Source organism: Tribolium castaneum, chromosome 6, assembly GCF_031307605.1.
Source record: "Tribolium castaneum strain GA2 chromosome 6, icTriCast1.1, whole genome shotgun sequence".
Lineage (NCBI taxonomy): Eukaryota > Metazoa > Arthropoda > Insecta > Coleoptera > Tenebrionidae > Tribolium > Tribolium castaneum.
Window position 1 is genome coordinate 776159 of NC_087399.1, and position 20613 is coordinate 796771.

Below are 20613 nucleotides of genomic sequence, written 5' to 3' on the forward strand. Positions count from 1 at the left end.
AACATCGCCTTCCAGTCCACAATTTCTACAAGGTGTGTCTTGTGATTTACATTAAAAATGGGCCAAAGCCAGTCAACCCGTCGCCTCAAATCGATCAAAACCAACGTGTGTGAAATCGCCGAAAAAATTCGAAACGACGAACTTTCGGCTCGAGAAATCGACCGATCGCATGAAATTCTCCTCGACTACGTCAAAGAACTCAAGTACATCTTAGGCAAAAACCTACGGGCTTCCAAAATCCGAAAAGTCGAGAAGGCCATAATTGGGGCCTTGCAAGACCTCGCCACCTTGGAAGGCTCTCTGAAAACGATCGAACCCCGACTTAAGGCAAAATCGATGCAAACCCTCGCCGACATTGAAAAAAACATCAAAACGATCGGTGACAATTTACTTAACCAGAACTTCGAGCTGGACAAGGAAGTGATCAGCAAGTACAAGAAACGGATCAGTTTTATCGACGGTGTTGACGACGATATTGGCGTTCGCAAGAACGAACTCCTGGACGTTGTGACATGTGTTGAGAGTGCTCTGAGTGAACGTGAAATTGAACAACAGTTGAAGCAAGCCGAGGAAAAACACTACAACTTGAACGACAACAAAACACTAACTGAACTGCGAAACAAAGTTGGGGAAATTCCTGAAGTTAGCGAGAAAGTGACGAAACGTAAAAACTATCTCTTGTACAACATTGACAACACTTTAGTGGCCCTAAGTGTTACGAACCCTAACTTGGTCACTGACGTTGTTGAACGTTACAACAGATTCGAAAATTCGTTCACACTTAACTGCAACTTGGACGAACTTGTGAGTGTTTTTGAGCAACTGTCCCAACTGAAAGTGAAGCTAGAGCAAAGACTTAAAGTGTTAGAACAACAAATCGAACTCGAGAAAATTGATCCTTTTGCCGAAAAAATCCCAGTGAAGGAAACTAACGACAAACTAAACCAAATTAGAGAAGCCGTTGGCAAAATTCAAACCCAAATTTCCCGCTTGTCCTACAGTGAAAACAGCCACATTTACAAAAGTTTCCACAAAGCGTTGCAAAAATACAAGACTGAAGCGAGAGAATTAAGTGGTGATCAAGCGTTGGCACAATTAATTGAGGATGTGTCCACTTCTTTGGAGCAAAATGTGACGACTAGAAACAGCACAAGTGGTGATGTTTTCGTGGATATAACGTCCATTAGTGCAAGTGTTAACAAGTTAGGGTCCCAAATCCAGGCAAACAACACGAGGGAAGACTACGATTTGATAAGAGACGATCTTTTGGAGCATTTGCAATATTTGAAAAGTCTGGAAATACCGAGTGCACGAAACAACGTGTGCCACTTTAGGGATTATCTTATCATACAAATCGATAGTTATTTGTCGTACTTAGGCAAGAAAATTAATAAATTTAGTTAAATTTGTTTAATTCAATCGCCAAGCTTCCTGTTCCTTAACTTTGGGAAATTTGAGTCTGAGGAGCTCTTTATTAATTTACTGTATCAAGCCGGAGTTAGAAGTGTGTATAATTTTATTATTCAGTTTTTGACTGAATATTTGCCCTGTTTTTGGCCCCATATTAATCGCAGTTTAACAAAGTTATGCAACATTGAATGTTAGTTCTGGTAGTCTCCATGATCGTTCCGGGATTCCGGACGTGACCCAATTAAACCAGTATCAGATCTAGTAATTTGTATTTCCCCATCCAAATGAAGTCTTTTGTTGGCCGGGATTATCACCAGAAAGCAAACAAACGGCATATTCATACACTAATTAACCCCCGACTATATTATTACCAATTACAGTCTCCTCTTGCAACAATTTGAGCACATTGTCACCGTATAATTCCCGACATCAAGCTTAAAGTAAACAGCTTTTACGACGAGCAAACCGGTCAATATCCCGGAAAAACGACACGAGGATAAGTGACCTTTAAAACCGCATTATTTCACAGAAACTCGCCGGAATTTCGAAAACGACTTTCAAAGAATTTCACTAAAACCTCGGCTTTGTAATCAATCTTGAGGTAATTAACTTGGAAGAATGGCAAAAAGTGTCTTGGGGGGCGAGATAATTACCTGTCCCGATCACAATGTTTCAAATCTCACCTTTTCTTTTTTGTTTCACTGGTGTTTTATTTTCTACTCTTTGATATTCTTACTCCAAAATTTATAAGCCACTCGTCTGAATAATCCTCCAAGTTAATATAGCTGGTGAAGTTGCTGAATAATGCATCAGCCAATCGTTAGAAATGTGACCTTTGAGCCGCCATGCCATTAAAATCGATGTTACAAATATTCTTCCAGTTTGTTTTCGAGTGTGTTTAATTATGAAAGTTTCGCTTGAGAATGCATAAGTTTCAAGCCGTTTCAAAGCACTCCCAAGCCAACTTCTTGTTAAGTCGGCAAAAGACCGTAACTTTATCGCACAAAAATTAAATTAAATTTGCACAGATATGCACAAATCAGTAGCGATCGAGTGAAATGGTTGTGGCAAAGTTTAGTTAACGAGCCAAAGGAAACTTTAGGCAATCACTGACCGGATTTTCCCCTACACAGCGATTACTTTAATCCACTTAAATCGTATCTAGTTTCAGTTTCGCAATTTTTTCTTTTCAGACTCAATATTTTTTGGTTTTTTGTCAATGTTTCAACTTTCAGTTTTTGAAAATATGCACTCTAATTCTATATTAAATTATTTTTTAATTATAAACAATTTTTGTAACTTTTAAAAATTTTGGAATAAAAATAATTTACGTAGAGGTGTCAAAATTGCAGTGTTCGCCAATTAATAATTTTGATTCTAAAAATTTATTTTAAAAAATTTTAGTCTCAATATTTTTTAGTCTTTTTGTTTATGTTTTTCAGAGTTAAAGTTGTTTTATCAATGTTTGAACTTTTAGTTTTTGAAAATATGCACTCTAATTCTGTATTAAATTATTTTTTAATTTTAAAAGTTTTGTATCTTATAAAAATTTTGGAATAAAAAAAATTACATAGAAGTGTCAAAATTGCAGTGTTTGCCAATTGTTAATTTTGATTTTAAAAATTTATTTATTTTAATTATTTAATTGTAATTATTAATTTTTCCAAACCGACAGTGTAGATTTTAATTAGTTGTGCAAAAGTCCTACTTTTTTAGAATTCTTAGTTTTTGTGTAATAAATTTAAAACTGTGTTTTTGTCAAAAAAATTAAAATTATTTTAAAAATTAGACAGACTCGACCATTTTATTCGCACCTAAGGCGAAATCCCGTTCTGTGAGAAAGACCAGCCCTATAACTGGTTCGACTGTTGTCTCATTTGTTCTACGAATGAGTAATTGACCAATAAAAATATAAAAATCACCTCCTACTTGTTTATTAGTTGCACAAAAAATTGCAAGACGATTGAAGCGTTTGTCATTGGCTAAGGGTGGGGAACTGCACTCCCAACTGTAAAGCGGACGAATCATAAGGCGATTAAAACTGAGCAAAAAACTGTTGTTTGATTATTTTGTAAATGTCGGCCAAACCATCTGGAATTTCGCAGTTTTCTAAGAAAATATCACGTTTTCTATAACACTTGGGTTCAAAAATCGTGGATAAATTGTGGATTGATTTGTTTTTGATAAAAATTGGTTCTTGCAATTAGTTCGTGTTCAAACTTAAACATTTCGCAAATTTTTCAGCAAAAACTCAATTGTTTCGCAAGATTCTCTCACAAAACTCAAAAATGTACCAAATTAGGTCAAAAATCTTCATTCTTTTTAGTTATTAACTTGGGCATTTGAAATTTATGAGTTGTGTTTTATTTAAACAATTTACTGATCTTTGAGAAGCGAAAACAAAAAATTGTGTGTTCCATTTAACTTTTTCAAGTTATTCAACTTTTAACAAACTTCGTATTTTTTTATGTTCTCAGGCTTCCGGTCTTTCAATCTCATAGTTTCTTAGTGTTTCAGTCACACAGTTTTTATGTTTATTCTCAGTATTTCAGCTTTTTAGTTTCTTAATTTCCCATATTTCAATTTATTTCTTAAATTTTTCAGTTGTTCGTTGTTTCACTGTCTTATAATTTCAACCTTACATTTTCTTAATGTTTTTACTTTGCAGTTCTAAAGTTTTTGAATTTATCATTATTTTTTATTTTTTTTGTATACCAATTTTTATTTTTTTTAGTTTTTTAGTCTCTTAGTGTATTGGTTTATTATTCAAAATGTCATGTTTCAACTTATTAGTGTTTTTCTTCTTTTGAAAATTTACAAGTTCGTGCAAAAAATGTAAAGCATTATTTTAGTTTAAAATTAAAAACAAAAATGATAAATAATTTAAAAAAATATTGATAAAACGTAATAATGACGCGTAAAAAGATCAAAAAAAAGTTTCAATTAATAATAACTTTATTTAAAACATTTACAATAAATTAAACCAACGTCCCCTCAAAAGCATCACTTCTCGTCTTGGCCGCCTCATCCAACTTCCTCATACACGCATCAATCTCCCTCATACACTCCTCCTTCCTAGCCACCAAATCCTGGTTAACCCTCAACTTCCCCAGATTGATTTTAAGCCGAATTATCTCCTCATCCAGATACGTGTATTCAGCGTCCCCGAAAAACCCATTAAACGAATCAATCTTAATCAACATAACCTGCACCTCCTTCTCGTACTTTTCAATCTCTTCAGCCTCCTTCACCCTCTCATCCAACACCTCGGCCAGCTCCTGGATCTCGCGCATCAGCTTCACCTTCAAGTGGTGCAACTCACTCGTCTGCTCGATCCCCAACTCGTCCAGACGCACTGTGGCCTTAACCAGAGCCTCGTCAAGCGCGAGGAACTTCGGACTGGTCTCGGAACCCACAAAAGTGGCGATTTCGGGCTTAACTTCCGCGAGTTCGTTCTCAATTTGGGCGATTTTTCGGGCAGCGAGTTGTTGTAGCTCCAGTTGTTTCTGTTGCAAGTCTTCGACTAGCACTGAGTGGGGTTTGGGGACCAACTTAAGTTCCTGGATCCTGGCACCGTAAAACTTTATCTCTTTATACAACTGGGCACGTTCACTGGAATCATCGTCCTTGAAGTTGTCAAGGGCCAGGAGCGATAAAGTCAGCCTGGCGTCAAGCTGGGCCAGTTCCTCCTCAGTCAAGGGCTGGATTTTGGTCAACTTCTCCTTCACGCTTTCGACATTTTGCCGAACTTCGGCCAACTCCACCCGCTTGACGTTGTTATTCTTGCTGGATTTCTGCTCTAGAATCATTTTGCAATTTTCAATGTCGCGTCTGACCTTGAGGGCAAGGTTAGAGTCCTTGAAAACTCGATCAACGTCCCGCAAATGCTTGTCCAAGTCGCGCTCAATGGCGTTGTACAGGACGTTCCGATAAGTACCGCTGTACCTGTTCACTTTCTCCTTAACTTTGCGCAAGCTCTGGTTAAATCGCCTCTCTTCCTCCGACCCGCGGTCGATTTTCACCCTCAACTCGTCCAGTTTGCGCAAATATGCCTCGATTTGTTGCAAAATATCCTCGCGCGATTTATTGAGACTTGAGCGGTTTTGCGAAATGTGCAAGTTCCTGAGGTACTGTTGGTGCTCCAATAAACTACTCCTGATCGAGTCAAAATCGAGCGAGTTGGTCACACCTTGCAGCTTCCCCCCCAAGTCATTGACCCGCGTGCTAACCGACATAATATCCACCAGAATATCCTCAGTCGTGCTTTTACGACTCGACAAATTGTTCTCCAAGAGAAGGGAAACATTGTCAATGTACTTGAGCAAACTGTCGGCATTTGGATCCAAATTTCTGACCCGCTCCTTGCACCCCTCCAACTTCTCCTTCAAGTCCTTGTAAAGTTGCGACTCCCTGGTGTAGCGCGCACCTTCGATGTGCAGCTGCAAAGTCTCGACTTCCTTCTGCACGTCTTCCAGAACGGACCGAGTGTTTTGGACCGGTTGGAGGAAATCCTCCTTGATTGTCACCAACTGGGCGCTTGCCCCCGCAATTATTTGCAACTTTTGCTCAATAATAGCCCTAGCTTCGGCCAAAATCTCGGACATTTCCCCCCTGGCTGGAATCTCGCGGCAGACTTTTAGCAAGTTGGGGCGCAAAACCACAAACTCGTCCTTTTCTTCGTCCTGGTTCAGTTTTTCGTCGTTTTGGGACACTTTCCAGTCAAGTGCCTTAATATTATTCTCGATGTTGTACAAGACGTAGTTTTTCTTGTCCCCGGTGTTCATAATTCCAGCGACGTGGTCCAGCAACTGGACCAAAAACTGGCGCTTTTTTTTGTACAAGTCACTATCGGAGGTTGCGGTGAAGTTGTCAAGGTCAATTCGGGTCTGGAAGTGCTTGAACTCGGCCTGGTTCAAGCGCTCCTCCATCTCCAAGCGGGTGAAGTTGTTCTCAATGTTGAGGATCACGTCCGAGACTTGGCGCTTCTTCAGGCTGATTTCCTGGCTAAGTTCCTCGATTGTGCTCAGTTGGGCTTTGTATTTGTTAAAAATTTCCTTCTCTGATTCGAAATTGACACTCGATAGGTTACGACTGATTGCCAGAACAGACTTTTCGATGTCGTCCAAGTCCTTGAGCAACTTCTCCCGCTTGTCTTTGTGTTGTAACTCGGCTAAATAACTGATGTTACTTTCAGTGTTCAACTGCCGCTTGAGTTTGTCGATTTGTTGGTTCAAACGAATCAAGTTCTTCTCCAAAAGTAGTTTTCTCTCATCCGTGATTATATCGTCCTGGACCTTGATCATTTGCAAGTCAGTCATTAGGGTTTGGATCGACTTGGACAAGAAATGTAGCACGGTTTTGTCCCGGTTCGTTTCGGCCACTTTAACGTCACTCTTCAGAGCTTCCAGTTTGGTCTCAATGTCCTCCAAATTGCCAGGACTGTGTCTGTTGGCAATTTTGCGCCTCATTGTCGACCGTTGTGATGGTGGTGTTGCAACTTTGTCATTTTTTTCCTCCTGCAGTTGCAACAACTCGGTGGTGGCCAAAGAAGCCAGTTTTTGGGCCGAATTGACTTCCTCTTTTTTGGATTTTTTCGAAATGAAGCTAAGCCTGTGCGAATAATCGGCCAGACGGGCCTGGTAACTGTCAAAATCTTGGGCTTGGACTTGGCCATTTCGCACCAACTCGCGGATTTGCTCAACTGAGGCTATGATTGATTTGACGTCTTTTTCCTTGTCTTTGGCTAAAAACCAAACGTTATTTTCCAGTCGGTGAGAGAGTGACTTACTGTATTTTTTGGACGAAGTTCGTGTGAGTGAGTTGGTGGCGCCTTGGTCCTCTTGTTTGAGGGCGTCCAGCTCTTTGGAGGTGATTTCGATAAGTTGTTCGGCTGTGTAAACGCCACTAGTGCGTGCTTTACGGCCTGGATTTGCGGCGATTTCGTCCGAATATCGATGTAAAATCGCTTGGAAGTGTTCGACCTCATTTGCCGTGATTTTACCGCTTCGTACGTCCTTTCTGATGCGACCTAGAGAGTCGGTGATTTGTTGCAGCTTGAGTTTCGACTCATTTTGACCCATCTTTTAGAGCACAAGCATCACTATATTGCAGCTGGTGGAAATTATGAGGCGTTATCATCGATAAAATGATAACAACTGATAAGAACAACGGTATGTCTTAAACAAATATGGAGCAGGTTAATCAGAGAAAATCGAAATTTTTGAAAAAAGTGATGGCGTTTGTTTGTCCACGTGTTTGAAGTGTTAATATAATTAGGCTCGGGTTTGAAATTTATTAGCGAGCGGCGTTCCGCAAGGACTTGATACTGACAATACGGATTATGGAAGTGGCATTGTTTAATGAATTTGCTGTTAAGAGAAGTGTGCAGTGACAGGTTTTATAATTAAAATAAAGTCAATCGGTGGATTGCGACACGATGTTCAACAAGCTGGAGTGATGCCTCCCTCGTAATTGCTTTGTCTTAATCGAGGCAAAACTATTTTTTTCCAATTTATTAGGTTTCAATTTGCGGGAACGATAAATGGAAATACACAAATTTCCAATTATCGATAAGTATAATTGGTGTGTATTTGTCATCTATTTGTCGGAATCAATATTTGTATCAACACGATATTGTGAAAACTATTCCATGTGTGTGCCAAGCGATTAATAACCAACGATTGTGTGAATTAATATTTCGTTAAATTAGTACAAAAACGTTCCCGTCTTAATAATTCGAATGCAAACAAACTACGGAGGACTATGAGTTAGGAAACCAAATCGCTGGATTTTCTGTATCCGAAAAAATAGGACGGCGGAGTAAAAATGAGGGCGCTTGTCTCATAATTAACTAATTTACATTCTTAACAAACTGAGAAAAACTGTCGTCTAAAATTTTCATGAGAAACATAAGAAAAAAATATTTATAATTTAATATTTGCGTTTCCTCTTATATCTTCCAAGACGCTGCGAATACCGTTAAAGATACAAGAAAAATGTTAGGAAGAAATTTGTAAAGAATTAAATTCTTTTTAGTAAAGTCCGCGACACCATATCTCTATCGTCAACGGTTAAGGCTCCAAAGACGTTCAAAGAGACTAAAGCGACGTTTTGTTTTATTTTACCGGTGGTCAAGTAATAGAAAGTTAATGTATACCTAAACCATTGAAGATAGAAATATAGTGTCGCAGACTTTTTTGTAGAAAATTTAATTCTCTACAATTTTGTTCCTTACACTTTTTTTGTATCTTCAACCGTATTCCCAGCGTTTTAATAAATATGCGTCGGTGCGCAAAAAATTAGCGTTGCACCGTATATTTTTAGAAAAGCTGCAAATACGGCTGAAGATACGAAAAAAATGTAAGAAACAAAGTTGAAGAGAATTAAATTTTCTACAAAAAAGTGTACGAAACCATATTTATATCCTCAAGGATTTAGCTATAAATTAACTTTCCAATACTTAACCACCGGTAAAATGAAACAAATCCTTTTACCTTATGGAATTTCGTAAAATTTCGACACAGTAATACTAAAAATACATTATATTAAATCAGAAATAACATTAACTTTGCTTTTTTTCGGAAAATTTTGTAGATAATAATCCTAAGAATCAAGAATCAAATAAATAATTGCAAAATTTTTGGCTTTTTCAAGCGTTTTAACTTATCACCAATTCAAACATTTCGTCATTTTTAATCAAATTAAGTGATTTTTCATCCATGATTTAGTAAAAACTTGACAAAACCTAAATTTATAGCTTAAAAAAGTGCTAAAACTTGCAAAGAATATAAAATTCTTTTACATATTGAAAACAAATTAAGCCCTTATATCCAAAAAATTGATTAAAATCTTGAAAAATGCGCCAAAAAGTCTCAAATAAGTAAATTTTCTCTTAATTTATAACAAACTTCGCTTTAAAATATGCTTAATCTGTCTCAAAGTAATAACAATAATTAATTTAGTAACGACTTGGCTATGACTTTATGAAGTCGCAGAAAAAAAACACAAATTATAGCTTAGAACTTTGAAAATCGCTTAAAAATTCTAACAATAAAGTCGTTTTTTATTTAATTTAAAGCCATGTTTTAGCGAAATTTTAACAAAAACTACTTTTTTTTCAAAGAAAATCAATTATTTTAAATGCTAACGAAAAATTGACATTTTCATTTTGAGTGACTGTACTCATATTTGCCAACACTAAACAAACACTTTTATCAATTTATTTTATTTAAACAACACGTAACAAACAAGATAACAATAGTAATGTAACACACTCCCAAACATCAAATATAGGTCGTTCGCATGCTCCTAGGCGACAAATTCCTCTCCTCCACCAGCCTTGGCGTCGGCACCTCGTCATAATCATCATCATCCCCATCATCGATCGCTTTCTCGTCCAAAAACGTCAAACAACTCGCCACATAATTACAATTCAACTTGACCTGCTCTGCCACTTCATCATCAGCCGGCACAATATTCCTCAACTCGCTCAGGTACTCCTCCAACTGTCCCTTAATCCTCCCATAGTACCTCCCGTTCTTCTTCCCCACAAACTGGCTAATCTCCAGCTCCACTTTCTCAATCCCCTGCCGCAAATTCGCGACTTTATCCTGCGAATCGAGCGATTTCCGCGCTTGGCTTTCGAGAATTGTTCCGGGAAGTACCGGAACTCCCAGCTTCATCGCTGAAAAGCGCTTATTGATCTGGGGACTCGCCTCGATTGGCTCAACTTGCACCAAAGTCAGTTGGACTTTTTTGGGCGATTGGGGCACTTCTTGGGTTTCCTCGACGAAAACATCGTCGTTTTCGTCCTCGTTGTTGTTACTCGCCTCGGCTTGGTTCTCCTTGAACTTGTCCTCCAGGAGTTGGTAGCATTGTTGCGCCCTCTGGAGGGTTTCCTCAAAAAGTGGCTTTAGCTGCGGTTGGAGTTGTTTAGAGGTGTGTTTTAAGTCACGTTCAAGTGCCTCGATTTTGGTTCTGAGGGCGAGATACGCTGACTCATCACTTGCTTTGAATTTTTTGATTTCTTTGACGATTTTGTCCGCTTTTGACTTCACTCCATGGATCGACCTGCGCTGACTTCGCCTCAGGACGGTGTTCCGGCGCTCCAGAGGCGACTTTGACACGGTCACACCCATTATGGTACACTAAACAATTGTTCCACTTCCACTGATAACGTATCTGGGTAACACTAGCTGGCTCAATCGAACGAACGATTTATCAACGGATTGGTGATAAGATAAAGGGAAAAGCTATTTCGTCTTGTACTAAAAACAGGAAAATTGATTAGGGGAAGTTGTCAAGAAACAACTCACAATGACTTCGACAATGCGAGGTTTTGTATCAACTTCCTCCTCCTCCGTGATCCCGTCAGGTTGCCCAATTTTGTCGGAAACAGCGTCCAGGAACGTTTCAACAGTTGACGAGACGATTTTCTTCAACTTGCGCCCACTGTCACTCCTTTTGGCGACTTGGAGTTGTTCAGGTGCTTCCATCAGTTGCTCCCAACATTCCAGGAACTTCATTTGGGATTGTCTTGGTCGGCTAGGTCTGTGTTCCCGTGTGGTCACTGTTCCCAAATTCTGGAACGTCTGGACTTGCTTCCTAATGTAGTTTTTGTCAATCCTGGAACCGGTGTTAATTTTCCGCTGCAAAAGCTCCAAGCTGTGGTCATGTCTGGCAATTGTCTGGACACAGTCTTTGATTTGTTGGAGTTGCGCCAAAATCTGCTTGAAATGGTAGTCTTTACTTGCTTCCAGCGCCACCGAATTGTCGTCCAGACTGTGGTCGAGCTGTTCCAGGCTTTCCCGGACGTCGGTTTCCAGCGCCAGGACGCAGTTTTCCAGTTGTGTGGAAATGTGGTGTAAGCGGGATGTCATGTTATCTTATCACTGTCATTTGTCAAAATTCCTGTCAATGGCTAGTTGTGGCAAAAGTGCGGACACTGAGCAAGTGATGGCTCTTGATGACGATTCGGACGATGAAGCTAAAGCGGAGGAGGACAGTTTGACGAAAAAAGTGATGGAATATGAGGAAAGCACCTTGAAGGAGATCAGTAATTTGACGGACGAGGTGGAGAAAACTTCGGATAAGATTGACGAAATCACTGACTCGTCCCTTTTTGAGAACTACGCCGAGTATTTGCTCCAAGTGATAATCAAGCTTGATAATATCGATCCGAAAAACAACCGGAAGATTAGAGAGGCGCGGAAAGATGCTATTGTGTTTGCGCAAGGAACGTTGCAAAAGTTGGATAAGAAAATGTCTCAATAAAACACATCCAAAATTTTGGTTTATTTTTTTTGCAATCACGTCCAAGACCAAATTCTCCCTTGGATCTTCAACCGTATTCCCAGCGTTTCAACACAAAAAAGTGAAAGATAATTAAATTTTCTAAAAAAAGTCGGCGGCACCAAATTTATGGTTTTAACGGTTTAGCTATAAATTTCCAGTACTTGACCACCGGTCAACAACTTATGGATTATTATAAACGCAGTTTTTCGAAAATTTTGACACAGCATGCTAAAAATACATTATATTAGGTCAAAAATAACATCAACTTTGCTTTTTTTCGGGAGTTTTTTATTTTAGAAAATTTAGTAAAAAATAATCCTAAGAATCATTAAACTGCAGCGGAATTTTTGTCTTTTTCAAGCGTTTTAGCAAATCACCAATTCAAAATGGCAAAAATCTCGACATTTTAATAAAAAGTTATTGATTTTTCGGCTTTCTTTTAGCAAAAAATTAATTGGTGGATGCGCCGGATTATTTATTAAAAAATTTATAACTTTAAATCTAAAAGTCGTAGAGCAAAACGGTTTGTTCCAGTGAATTCAGCAGCTCATTTCACCTATAATATCAAATATTTCACAACACTGGCTTACCCGATAACTTATTTAAAAAAATATTTTAATTTGAAAATTGGTGGATGCGCCGGATTATTTATTAAAAAATTTATAACTTTAAAACTAAAAGTCGTAGAGCAAAACGGTTTGTTCCAGTAAATTCAGCAGCTCATTTCACGTATAATATTAAATATTTTACAACACTAGCTTACCCGATAACTTATTTTAAAAAATATTTTAATTTGAAAATTGGTGGATGCGCCGGATTACTTATTAAAAAATTTATAACTTTAAAACTAAAAGTCGTAGAGCAAAACGGTTTGTTCCAGTAAATTCAGCAGCTCATTTCACGTATAGTATCAAATACTTTACAACACTGGCTTACCCGATAACTTATTTTAAAAAATATTATAATTTAAAAATTGGTAGATGCGCAGGATTATTTATTAAAAAATTTATAACTTTAAAACTAAAAGTCGTAGAGCAAAACGGTTTGTTCCAGTGAATTCAGCAGTTCATTTCACGTATAGTGTAAAATATTTTAAAACACTAGCTTACCCGATAACTTATTTTAAAAAATATTTTAATTTGAAAATTGGTGGATGCGCCAAATTATTTATTAAGAAAATTATAACTTTAAAACTGAAAGTCGTAGAGCAAAACGGGTTGTTCCAGTAAATTCAGCAGCTCATTTCACGTATAGTGTCAAATATTTTAAAACACTAGCTTACCCGATAACTTATTTTAAAAAATAATTAATTTAAAAATTGGTGGATGCGCCGGATTATTTATTAAAAAATTTATAACTTTAAAACTGAAAGTCGTAGAGCAAAACGGTTTATTCCAGTAAATTCAGCAGCTCATTTCACGTATAGTATCATATATTTTACAACACTAGCTTACCCGATAACTTATTTTAAAAAATATTTTAATTTGAAAATTGGTGGAGGCGCCGGATTACTTATTAAAAAATTTATAACTTTAAAACTAAAAGTCGTAGAGCAAAACGGTTTGTTCCAGTGAATTCAGCAGCTCATTTCACGTATAGTATCAAATACTTTACAACACTGGCTTACCCGATAACATATTTTAAAAAATATTTTAATTTGAAAATTGGTGGATGCGCCGGATTATTTATTAAAACATTTATAACTTTAAAACTAAAAGTCGTAGAGCAAAACGGTTTGTTCCAGTAAATTCAGCAGCTCATTACACGTATAATATCAAATATTTTACAACACTAGCTTACCCGATAACTTATTTTAAAAAATATTTTAATTTGAAAATTGGTGGATGCGCCGGATTACTTATTAAAAAATTTATAACTTTAAAACTAAAAGTCGTAGAGCAAAACGGTTTGTTCCAGTGAATTCAGCAGCTCATTTCACGTATAGTATCAAATACTTTACAACACTGGCTTACCCGATAACATATTTTAAAAAATATTTTAATTTGAAAATTGGTGGATGCGCCGAATTATTTATTAAAAAAATTATAACTTTAAAACTAAAAGTCGTAGAGCAAAACGGTTTGTTCCAGTAAATTCTGCAGCTCATTTCACGTATCGTATCAAATATTTTACAACACTAGCTTACCCGATAACTTATTTTAAAAAATATTTTAATTTGAAAATTGGTGGAGGCGCCGGATTATTTATTAAATAATTCATAACTCAAAAACTAAACGTTGTAGAGCAATGCGGTTTGTTTCAGTAAATTCTGCAGCTCATTTCACGTATAATATCAAATATTTTACAACACTAGCTTACCCGATAACTTATTTTTAAAAATATTTTAATTTGAAAATTGGTGGAGGCGCCGGATTATTTATTAAATAATTCATAACTCAAAAACTAAACGTTGTAGAGCAAAACGGTTTATTCCAGTAAATTCAGCAGCTCATTTCACGTATAGTATCATATATTTTACAACACTAGCTTACCCGATAACTTATTTAAAAAATATTTTAATTTGAAAATTGGTTGATGCGCCGAATTATTTATTAAAAATATTATAACTCTAAAACTAAAAGTCGTAGAGTAAAACGGTTTGTTCCAGTAAATTCTGCAGCTCATTTCACGTATACTATCAAATACTTTACAACACTAGCTTACCCGATAACTTATTTTAAAAAATAATTTAATGTAAAAATTGGTGGATGTGCCGGATTATTTATTAAAAAATTTATAACTTTAAAACTGAAAGTCGTAGAGCAAAACGGTTTATTCCAGTAAATTCAGCAGCTCATTTCACGTATAGTATCATATATTTTACAACACTAGCTTACCCGATAACTTATTTAAAAAATATTTTAATTTGAAAATTGGTTGATGCGCCGAATTATTTATTAAAAATATTATAACTTTAAAACTAAAAGTCGTAGAGTAAAACGGTTTGTTCCAGTAAATTCTGCAGCTCATTTCACGTATACTATCAAATACTTTACAACACTAGCTTACCCGATAACTTATTTTAAAAAATAATTTAATGTAAAAATTGGTGGATGCGCCGGATTATTTATTAAAAAATTTATAACTTTAAAACTAAAAGTCGTAGAGCAAAACGGTTTATTCCAGTGAATTCAGCAGCTTATTTCACGTTTAGTATCAAATATTTTACAACACTGGCTTACCCGATAACTTATTTTAAAAAATATTTTAATTTGAAAATTGGTGGATGCGCCGGATTATTTATTAAAACATTTATAACTTTAAAACTAAAAGTCGTAGAGCAAAACGGTTTGTTCCAGTAAATTCAGCAGCTCATTACACGTATATTATCAAATATTTTACAACACTAGCTTACCCGATAACTTATTTTAAAAAATATTTTAATTTGAAAATTGGTGGATGCGCCGGATTACTTATTAAAAAATTTATAACTTTAAAACTAAAAGTCGTAGAGCAAAACGGTTTGTTCCAGTGAATTCAGCAGCTCATTTCACGTATAGTATCAAATACTTTACAACACTGGCTTACCCGATAACATATTTTAAAAAATATTTTAATTTGAAAATTAGTGGATGCGCCGAATTATTTATTAAAAAAATTATAACTTTAAAACTAAAAGTCGTAGAGCAAAACGGTTTGTTCCAGTAAATTCTGCAGCTCATTTCACGTATCGTATCAAATATTTTACAACACTAGCTTACCCGATAACTTATTTTAAAAAATATTTTAATTTGAAAATTGGTGGAGGCGCCGGATTATTTATTAAATAATTCATAACTCAAAAACTAAACGTTGTAGAGCAATGCGGTTTGTTTCAGTAAATTCTGCAGCTCATTTCACGTATAATATCAAATATTTTACAACACTAGCTTACCCGATAACTTATTTTTAAAAATATTTTAATTTAAAAATTGGTGGATGCGCCGGATTACTTATTAAAAAAAATTATAACTTTAAAACTAAAAGTCGTAGAGCAAAACGGTTTGTTCCAGTGAATTCAGCAGCTCATTTCACGTATAGTATCAAATATTTTACAACACTAGCTTACCCGATAACTTATTTTAAAAAATATTTTAATTTGAAAATTGGTGGATGCGCCGGATAATTTATTAAAAAATTTATAACTTTAAAACTAAAAGTCGTAAGCACAAATAACTAAATTTTGAAATTATTCTGTTAATTTTTAACAAACTTCGCTTTAAAATGTCCAAAAAAATAATTTTTGACTTGAAAAATAAAAATAAAATCGCTCATTGCCTAATTTTGAGCCGTGTATAACGTGCGCAAGAAACGTTGTAAAAGCTGGATAAAAATGTCTCAATAAAACAAAAGTTCCAAAAACTTTGGTTTATTCAGTAGCGTTACAATCTAGAGTATTATGTAATTGGTTAATGTATGCAATAACTTGGATTTTCCTCGCTGTAATCTCGGGTTCTTCCTGGCATTTGATCTTGTCAATGGCTTCAATCAGACGCATCAGTTTTTCGTCCAAGACAAAATACTCGATAGAGTCTCGCGATTCCTTAAAACTTGACACTTTGGTTTGGAAAGTTTGGGCCCATTTGAGGATGGTCTCAAGTTTTTCGGCTTTACTTTCAATTTGGCTCAAACTATTGATATCGTAATCGTCACAGAAGAATTGATGGATGTCGAGGATTTCCAGAGGTGGTTCTTCTTTTGCTTCATCTGCTACTTCGAAAGAGTTGTTCTTGACTGTATCTTCAGTAGTCGTTTGGTCAAGTGAACCATTTTGATAATTACTGACAAGAGTATAATTAGGGCTAATTGTTTGATCAGAGCTTGACCCAATTTGCAATTTTTGCAACTCTTTAATGTTATCAGTCTTTTTTTCTGATTCCTTACGCCTGTAGGGGAAATCCTTCGCGTTACCTCTTCCACGGCCTCGGTACACAAAACTTGTTTTTTCAGTTTTACCCTCAGAAATATTTGCTAAAACGTTCCCGTCTTTACTTAGACTTTGTCTAGTCTCCAGATGTCCAAATGAGGTTTCTGCGATGACTGGAACATCACTCCTGGCTTCCAGCTTAATTCCAATGTCTTTCGAAGTTCCTGGATTTTTTCTCTGTCTCACAGGCGACCCTTGTGACGGTGGAGTCGTAAAAAATCTCGCAATAAAATCTTTCTGTTCTGGCAGTTGCAGCAACTCAGTCGTGGCCAAAGAAACGACTTTTTGAGCCGAATTGACCTTTTCTTTTTGGAATTTTTTTGAAATACTGCTAAGTCTGTGGGAATAATCCGCAAGACGTGCATGTAACTTGTTAAAATCTTGCGGGAAAACTTGCCCATTTCGTATCAATTCGCGAATTTGCTCGACTGAGGCTACGATTGAGTTGAGGTTTATTTCATTCTCGTCTGCTAAAAATGACGAAAAATACATCTTTAAGACGATAACGAGGAACTTACGGTATTTTTTCGGTAAAGTCGGACTGGAGAAATTCGAGGGGTTTGCTGCTTGTTTTGAGTTACATAGGCCCATCTGGCAAAATAATTTCATTTAAAATAAAAATATATACAATCTTTGCAACATTCAACCTCAAACTAAACGAAAATGGCGTAGCGTTATCATCGATAAAATGATAAGAACTGATAAAAACAGAGGCAATTAATTACTAGTGCAAGTAACTTGTTTTAGACTCGATTCATTTTTTTTTGTCTCAATAAAAGCTATACTTACAAAATCGTTCTCTTGTTTATTTTGTGGAGAATTTTTCCTTTCATAACTTGTGGAAACTCCTCCAAAAGTATTGTTTCCGTATTTTCTTACTTCACCCCGTTTAACAAAACTGTAACTTGATGTTTGCTGATATGGGTGTTGTGAGAAACACGTTTGCGTATCTTGATCTTTTCTCATTTTAGTTTGGTCGGCATGTGGCGATCCCTCCTTTCTGGGAGTAAATAAAACCACATTCCGAAATTGTTGTTCTAAGTGCTCTACTTGATGGTGGTGAGCCTCTGTGGTGTTTGAAAATCGTTCATTGTTCTTTGAATTTAAATGTTTGTAATAAGTTTCTCCACAATCCTTGTACGTATGAGGAAGTGGTAAAGCATTCTTTTTATGTAGTTCTCTTTGGTCGCCTCTATATGGAGTACAACTTTCCGGTGCATTTTCTACAACTTCCGTAAAGCCAAGAGATTTGAAATAATCTTTGAGTTGCAAAACGTCCACATCCAATTCACTCTTTTTTTTTGGTGATAACGAAGATTGTTTTATTTGCAACACTATTGTTTTAAACTCCTCGTAAATCATGAATTGGTTAGATGGGTCATTTGTTGATATAATGTCTCGGTTCAGCTGCTTCAGTTTCTTCTTAAAGTTCTCAAAGTCGTAAGCCTGTAAACCAAACACATGCAATTAACCTTTTTTTTATTATGTAATTAATTTTTTACGATATTTTCTAAATGGTTAGTCGTAACGATCTGATTCTTGCAGATTTGGATTCCGCCGGTCATTTTACGTTAGAAACACTCAATCCTAAAGAAATAACTGTAAAATACTTGAAAATAATGAAGAAAGTTTGTTTATGACAAATTATAGAAAGACTAAATTTTTGACGATATTTTCTAAAGGGTTAGTCGTAGCGATCTGGTTCTTGCAGATTTGGATTCCGCCGGTCATTTTACGTTAGAAACACTCAATCCTAAAAAAATAACTGTAAAATACTTGAAAATAATGAAGAAAGTTTGTTTATGACAAATTATAGAAAGACTAAATTTTTGACGATATTTTCTAAACGGTTAGTCGTAGCGATCTGATTCTTGCAGATTTGGATTCCGCCGGTCATTTTACGTTAGAAACACTCAATCCTAAAGAAATAACTGTAAAATACTTGAAAATAATGAAGAAAGTTTGTTTATGACAAATTATAGAAAGACTAAATTTTTGACGATATTTTCTAAACGGTTAGTCGTAGCGATCTGATTCTTGCAGATTTGGATTCCGCCGGTCATTTTACGTTAGAAACACTCAATTCTAAGGAAATACCTATGAAAAGTTGGAAAATAATGAAGAAAGTTTGGTTTAGACAAATTGTGACGAGACTCAATTTTTGACGATATTTTCCAAACGGTTAGTCGTAGCGACATGATTCTTGCAGATTTGGATTCCCCCGGTCATTTTACGTTAGAAACACTTAATTGCAAGGGAATTACTATGAAAAGTTGGAAAATAGTGAAGAAAAAGACTATATGAAAATCATTCTAACACACATTGTATAAGAAGATAAGAAATCACAGGAAAGTGGATTCCCAAGGTCACGAGAACTAATATCATAACCTCAATGAATTCGCAATTTTGTATGATAATCTACTAAATAATCGTAGTTGATTCTTATGATGAATTATCAAAAACTAATTATTTATTTTGCAACGAACTGTCTCAAAAAAGTTAGCACAGATGCATATATTCATTCACCTTCCAAATAAATGAGAGAAGTTTGGACATCTTAACACTGTTTAAATTAAATTATAGAAACTAAAAACTGACACACTCGTACTTAACAAAATCATGTATCAACATTTACAACTTATTAGATACAGAAAAAGGATAATACCAGATAGTAACATTGCTGAGTATACATTTCTTCAGACTGTACATTTGGTTGCATAGCTCAACCACTAGTATATATTAACGATTTGTTAATTTCGTGAACGGTTAAAGAAATACAATTTTCTCTATTTTTAACATGTTTGAGTTTAAATGTTAGAACTTCACTATTTTGTAACTGTAAGGCTAAAACCAAACTCTCCTACAGATCCTACTGACTGCGCCAATTAAGTTTGTAAAAAATAAGACCTGGAGTTAAACCGAATTCACATAATATTTAAAAAATAGTTTGATTTAATTAAATTAAAGTGCTGCTGATTTCTATCATTATTAATTAAAATTAAACTTTTTTTTTGGTTGCAGCGCCCAGCTGGCGACGAGCCGAATCGACCAAAGAGCGTCATGTGCCGGCTTAGAAGGGGCCGCCCGGACCGGAAGAAAGCCCCCACCCCTGCTCCGGTCCCGGACCTTGCCCGCCATCGTGGTCCCCGGAGTGAACATCCTCCAGGCCCAACTTGGCAACTGTTCACCAGGTGGTGGTGGACTCCTCCGAAATTTATTTATTCCAATTCTGGAAATATTTTTTCCAGATGTGACTGGACCCAGCCGAGGTGGTCTCTCGTCGCGCTTCCTTTCAGCACGGGTGTCTTTCAGTCGGGACGACACCGTCGCCTTAGATATGCGGCGAAAATCGGCCGTGAGTAGGCTGTGCAGCTCGGGGAATTACGGCCCTGAAAGGGGAGCTGACGGAACGCTGTTACTCAGGTGAGAGAATTCGCTTTCAGAGGAAACGCCTAATTATGCACTCGAGAGGAGGCCTTTACTTTATAAACGGAGAGGTGGCTCGGAAAAGAGGGCCAACTAAGCGAAAGGCGGGTTCATACTTTGGTTTTTAATAAATTATGGTGGTCAACTTAAAAAAATTAAAAGAAAACACGACATTTTTTAAACTCGCTCTAACACCGTTTTACGCTCATTTTTATGTCTTTGGAACTTTCAACACCTCTTAAAAATACAATTAAAGTCGATAGATTCGATTTTTGAAATTTTGATGTTTCCAATTTTTGTCGCGATTTTGGCCGATTTCGGGTGTCCGGAACATTTATCGAGCAATAACTCCGAAACTATTAGAGATAACCCTATGAAGTGTATAATCGTTAGAAAGCTCTTTTAATTATCTATCTTTATCAAAAAAGATCATTGTTCTCCGACTAATAGTTATCGAGAAAATTGGAGATGAATGCAAAAATTGATAAAATTAAAAAAAAATCATAACTAAAAAACTATTAGAAATTTGGCAATTTTGTCAATGCCAATCGATTCCCCGGATCATTTTGCACAGGTAA

General features: G+C 36.2%; 4 protein-coding genes across 10 annotated transcripts in view; 1 reads left to right on the plus strand and 3 right to left on the minus strand.

Moving 5' to 3' along the window:
- Window positions 1–20613, plus strand: part of wake (wide awake) — a 73713-nt gene that overhangs the window by 12127 nt on the left and 40973 nt on the right. For 4 of the 5 annotated variants that reach the window (XM_015983013.2, XM_064357594.1, XM_064357595.1 and 1 more), the window contains exons 3-4: window positions 19631–19803; window positions 19858–20032. In XM_015983013.2, coding sequence (XP_015838499.2) covers window positions 19631–19803; window positions 19858–20032 — 348 coding nt within the window. The remainder of the gene's footprint in view (window positions 1–19630; window positions 19804–19857; window positions 20033–20613) is intronic. The other variant, XM_064357593.1, reaches the window with a different exon arrangement.
- On the minus strand, window positions 4348–7588 carry LOC103314157 (rootletin). Its single transcript, XM_008199300.3, has 2 exons — window positions 7199–7588; window positions 4348–7153 (listed from the first exon to the last, which is right to left on the minus strand). Exons 1-2 carry the CDS (start codon window positions 7488–7490, stop codon window positions 4389–4391), a joined length of 3057 nt encoding a protein of 1018 aa, XP_008197522.2. The 5' UTR covers window positions 7491–7588; the 3' UTR covers window positions 4348–4388.
- LOC103314132 (hypothetical protein) lies at window positions 9619–10866 on the minus strand. The gene is made up of 2 exons (XM_008199196.3): window positions 10725–10866; window positions 9619–10676 (listed from the first exon to the last, which is right to left on the minus strand). The coding sequence occupies exon 2, from the start codon at window positions 10545–10547 to the stop codon at window positions 9693–9695; it is 855 nt and encodes a 284-aa protein (XP_008197418.2). The 5' UTR covers window positions 10548–10676; window positions 10725–10866; the 3' UTR covers window positions 9619–9692.
- Window positions 16036–19405, minus strand: LOC103314131 (uncharacterized). 3 transcript variants are annotated; one of them, XM_008199195.3, is made up of 4 exons: window positions 19275–19405; window positions 17399–18055; window positions 17128–17200; window positions 16036–17079 (listed from the first exon to the last, which is right to left on the minus strand). In XM_008199195.3, the coding sequence occupies exons 1-4, from the start codon at window positions 19326–19328 to the stop codon at window positions 16052–16054; spliced, it is 1812 nt and encodes a 603-aa protein (XP_008197417.3). In that variant the 5' UTR covers window positions 19329–19405; the 3' UTR covers window positions 16036–16051. The 3 variants fall into 3 exon arrangements, with proteins under 3 accessions (XP_008197417.3, XP_008197416.2, XP_064213667.1); XM_008199194.3 differs by lacking the exon at window positions 19275–19405 and adding an exon at window positions 19136–19268; XM_064357597.1 differs by lacking the exon at window positions 19275–19405 and adding an exon at window positions 18112–18344.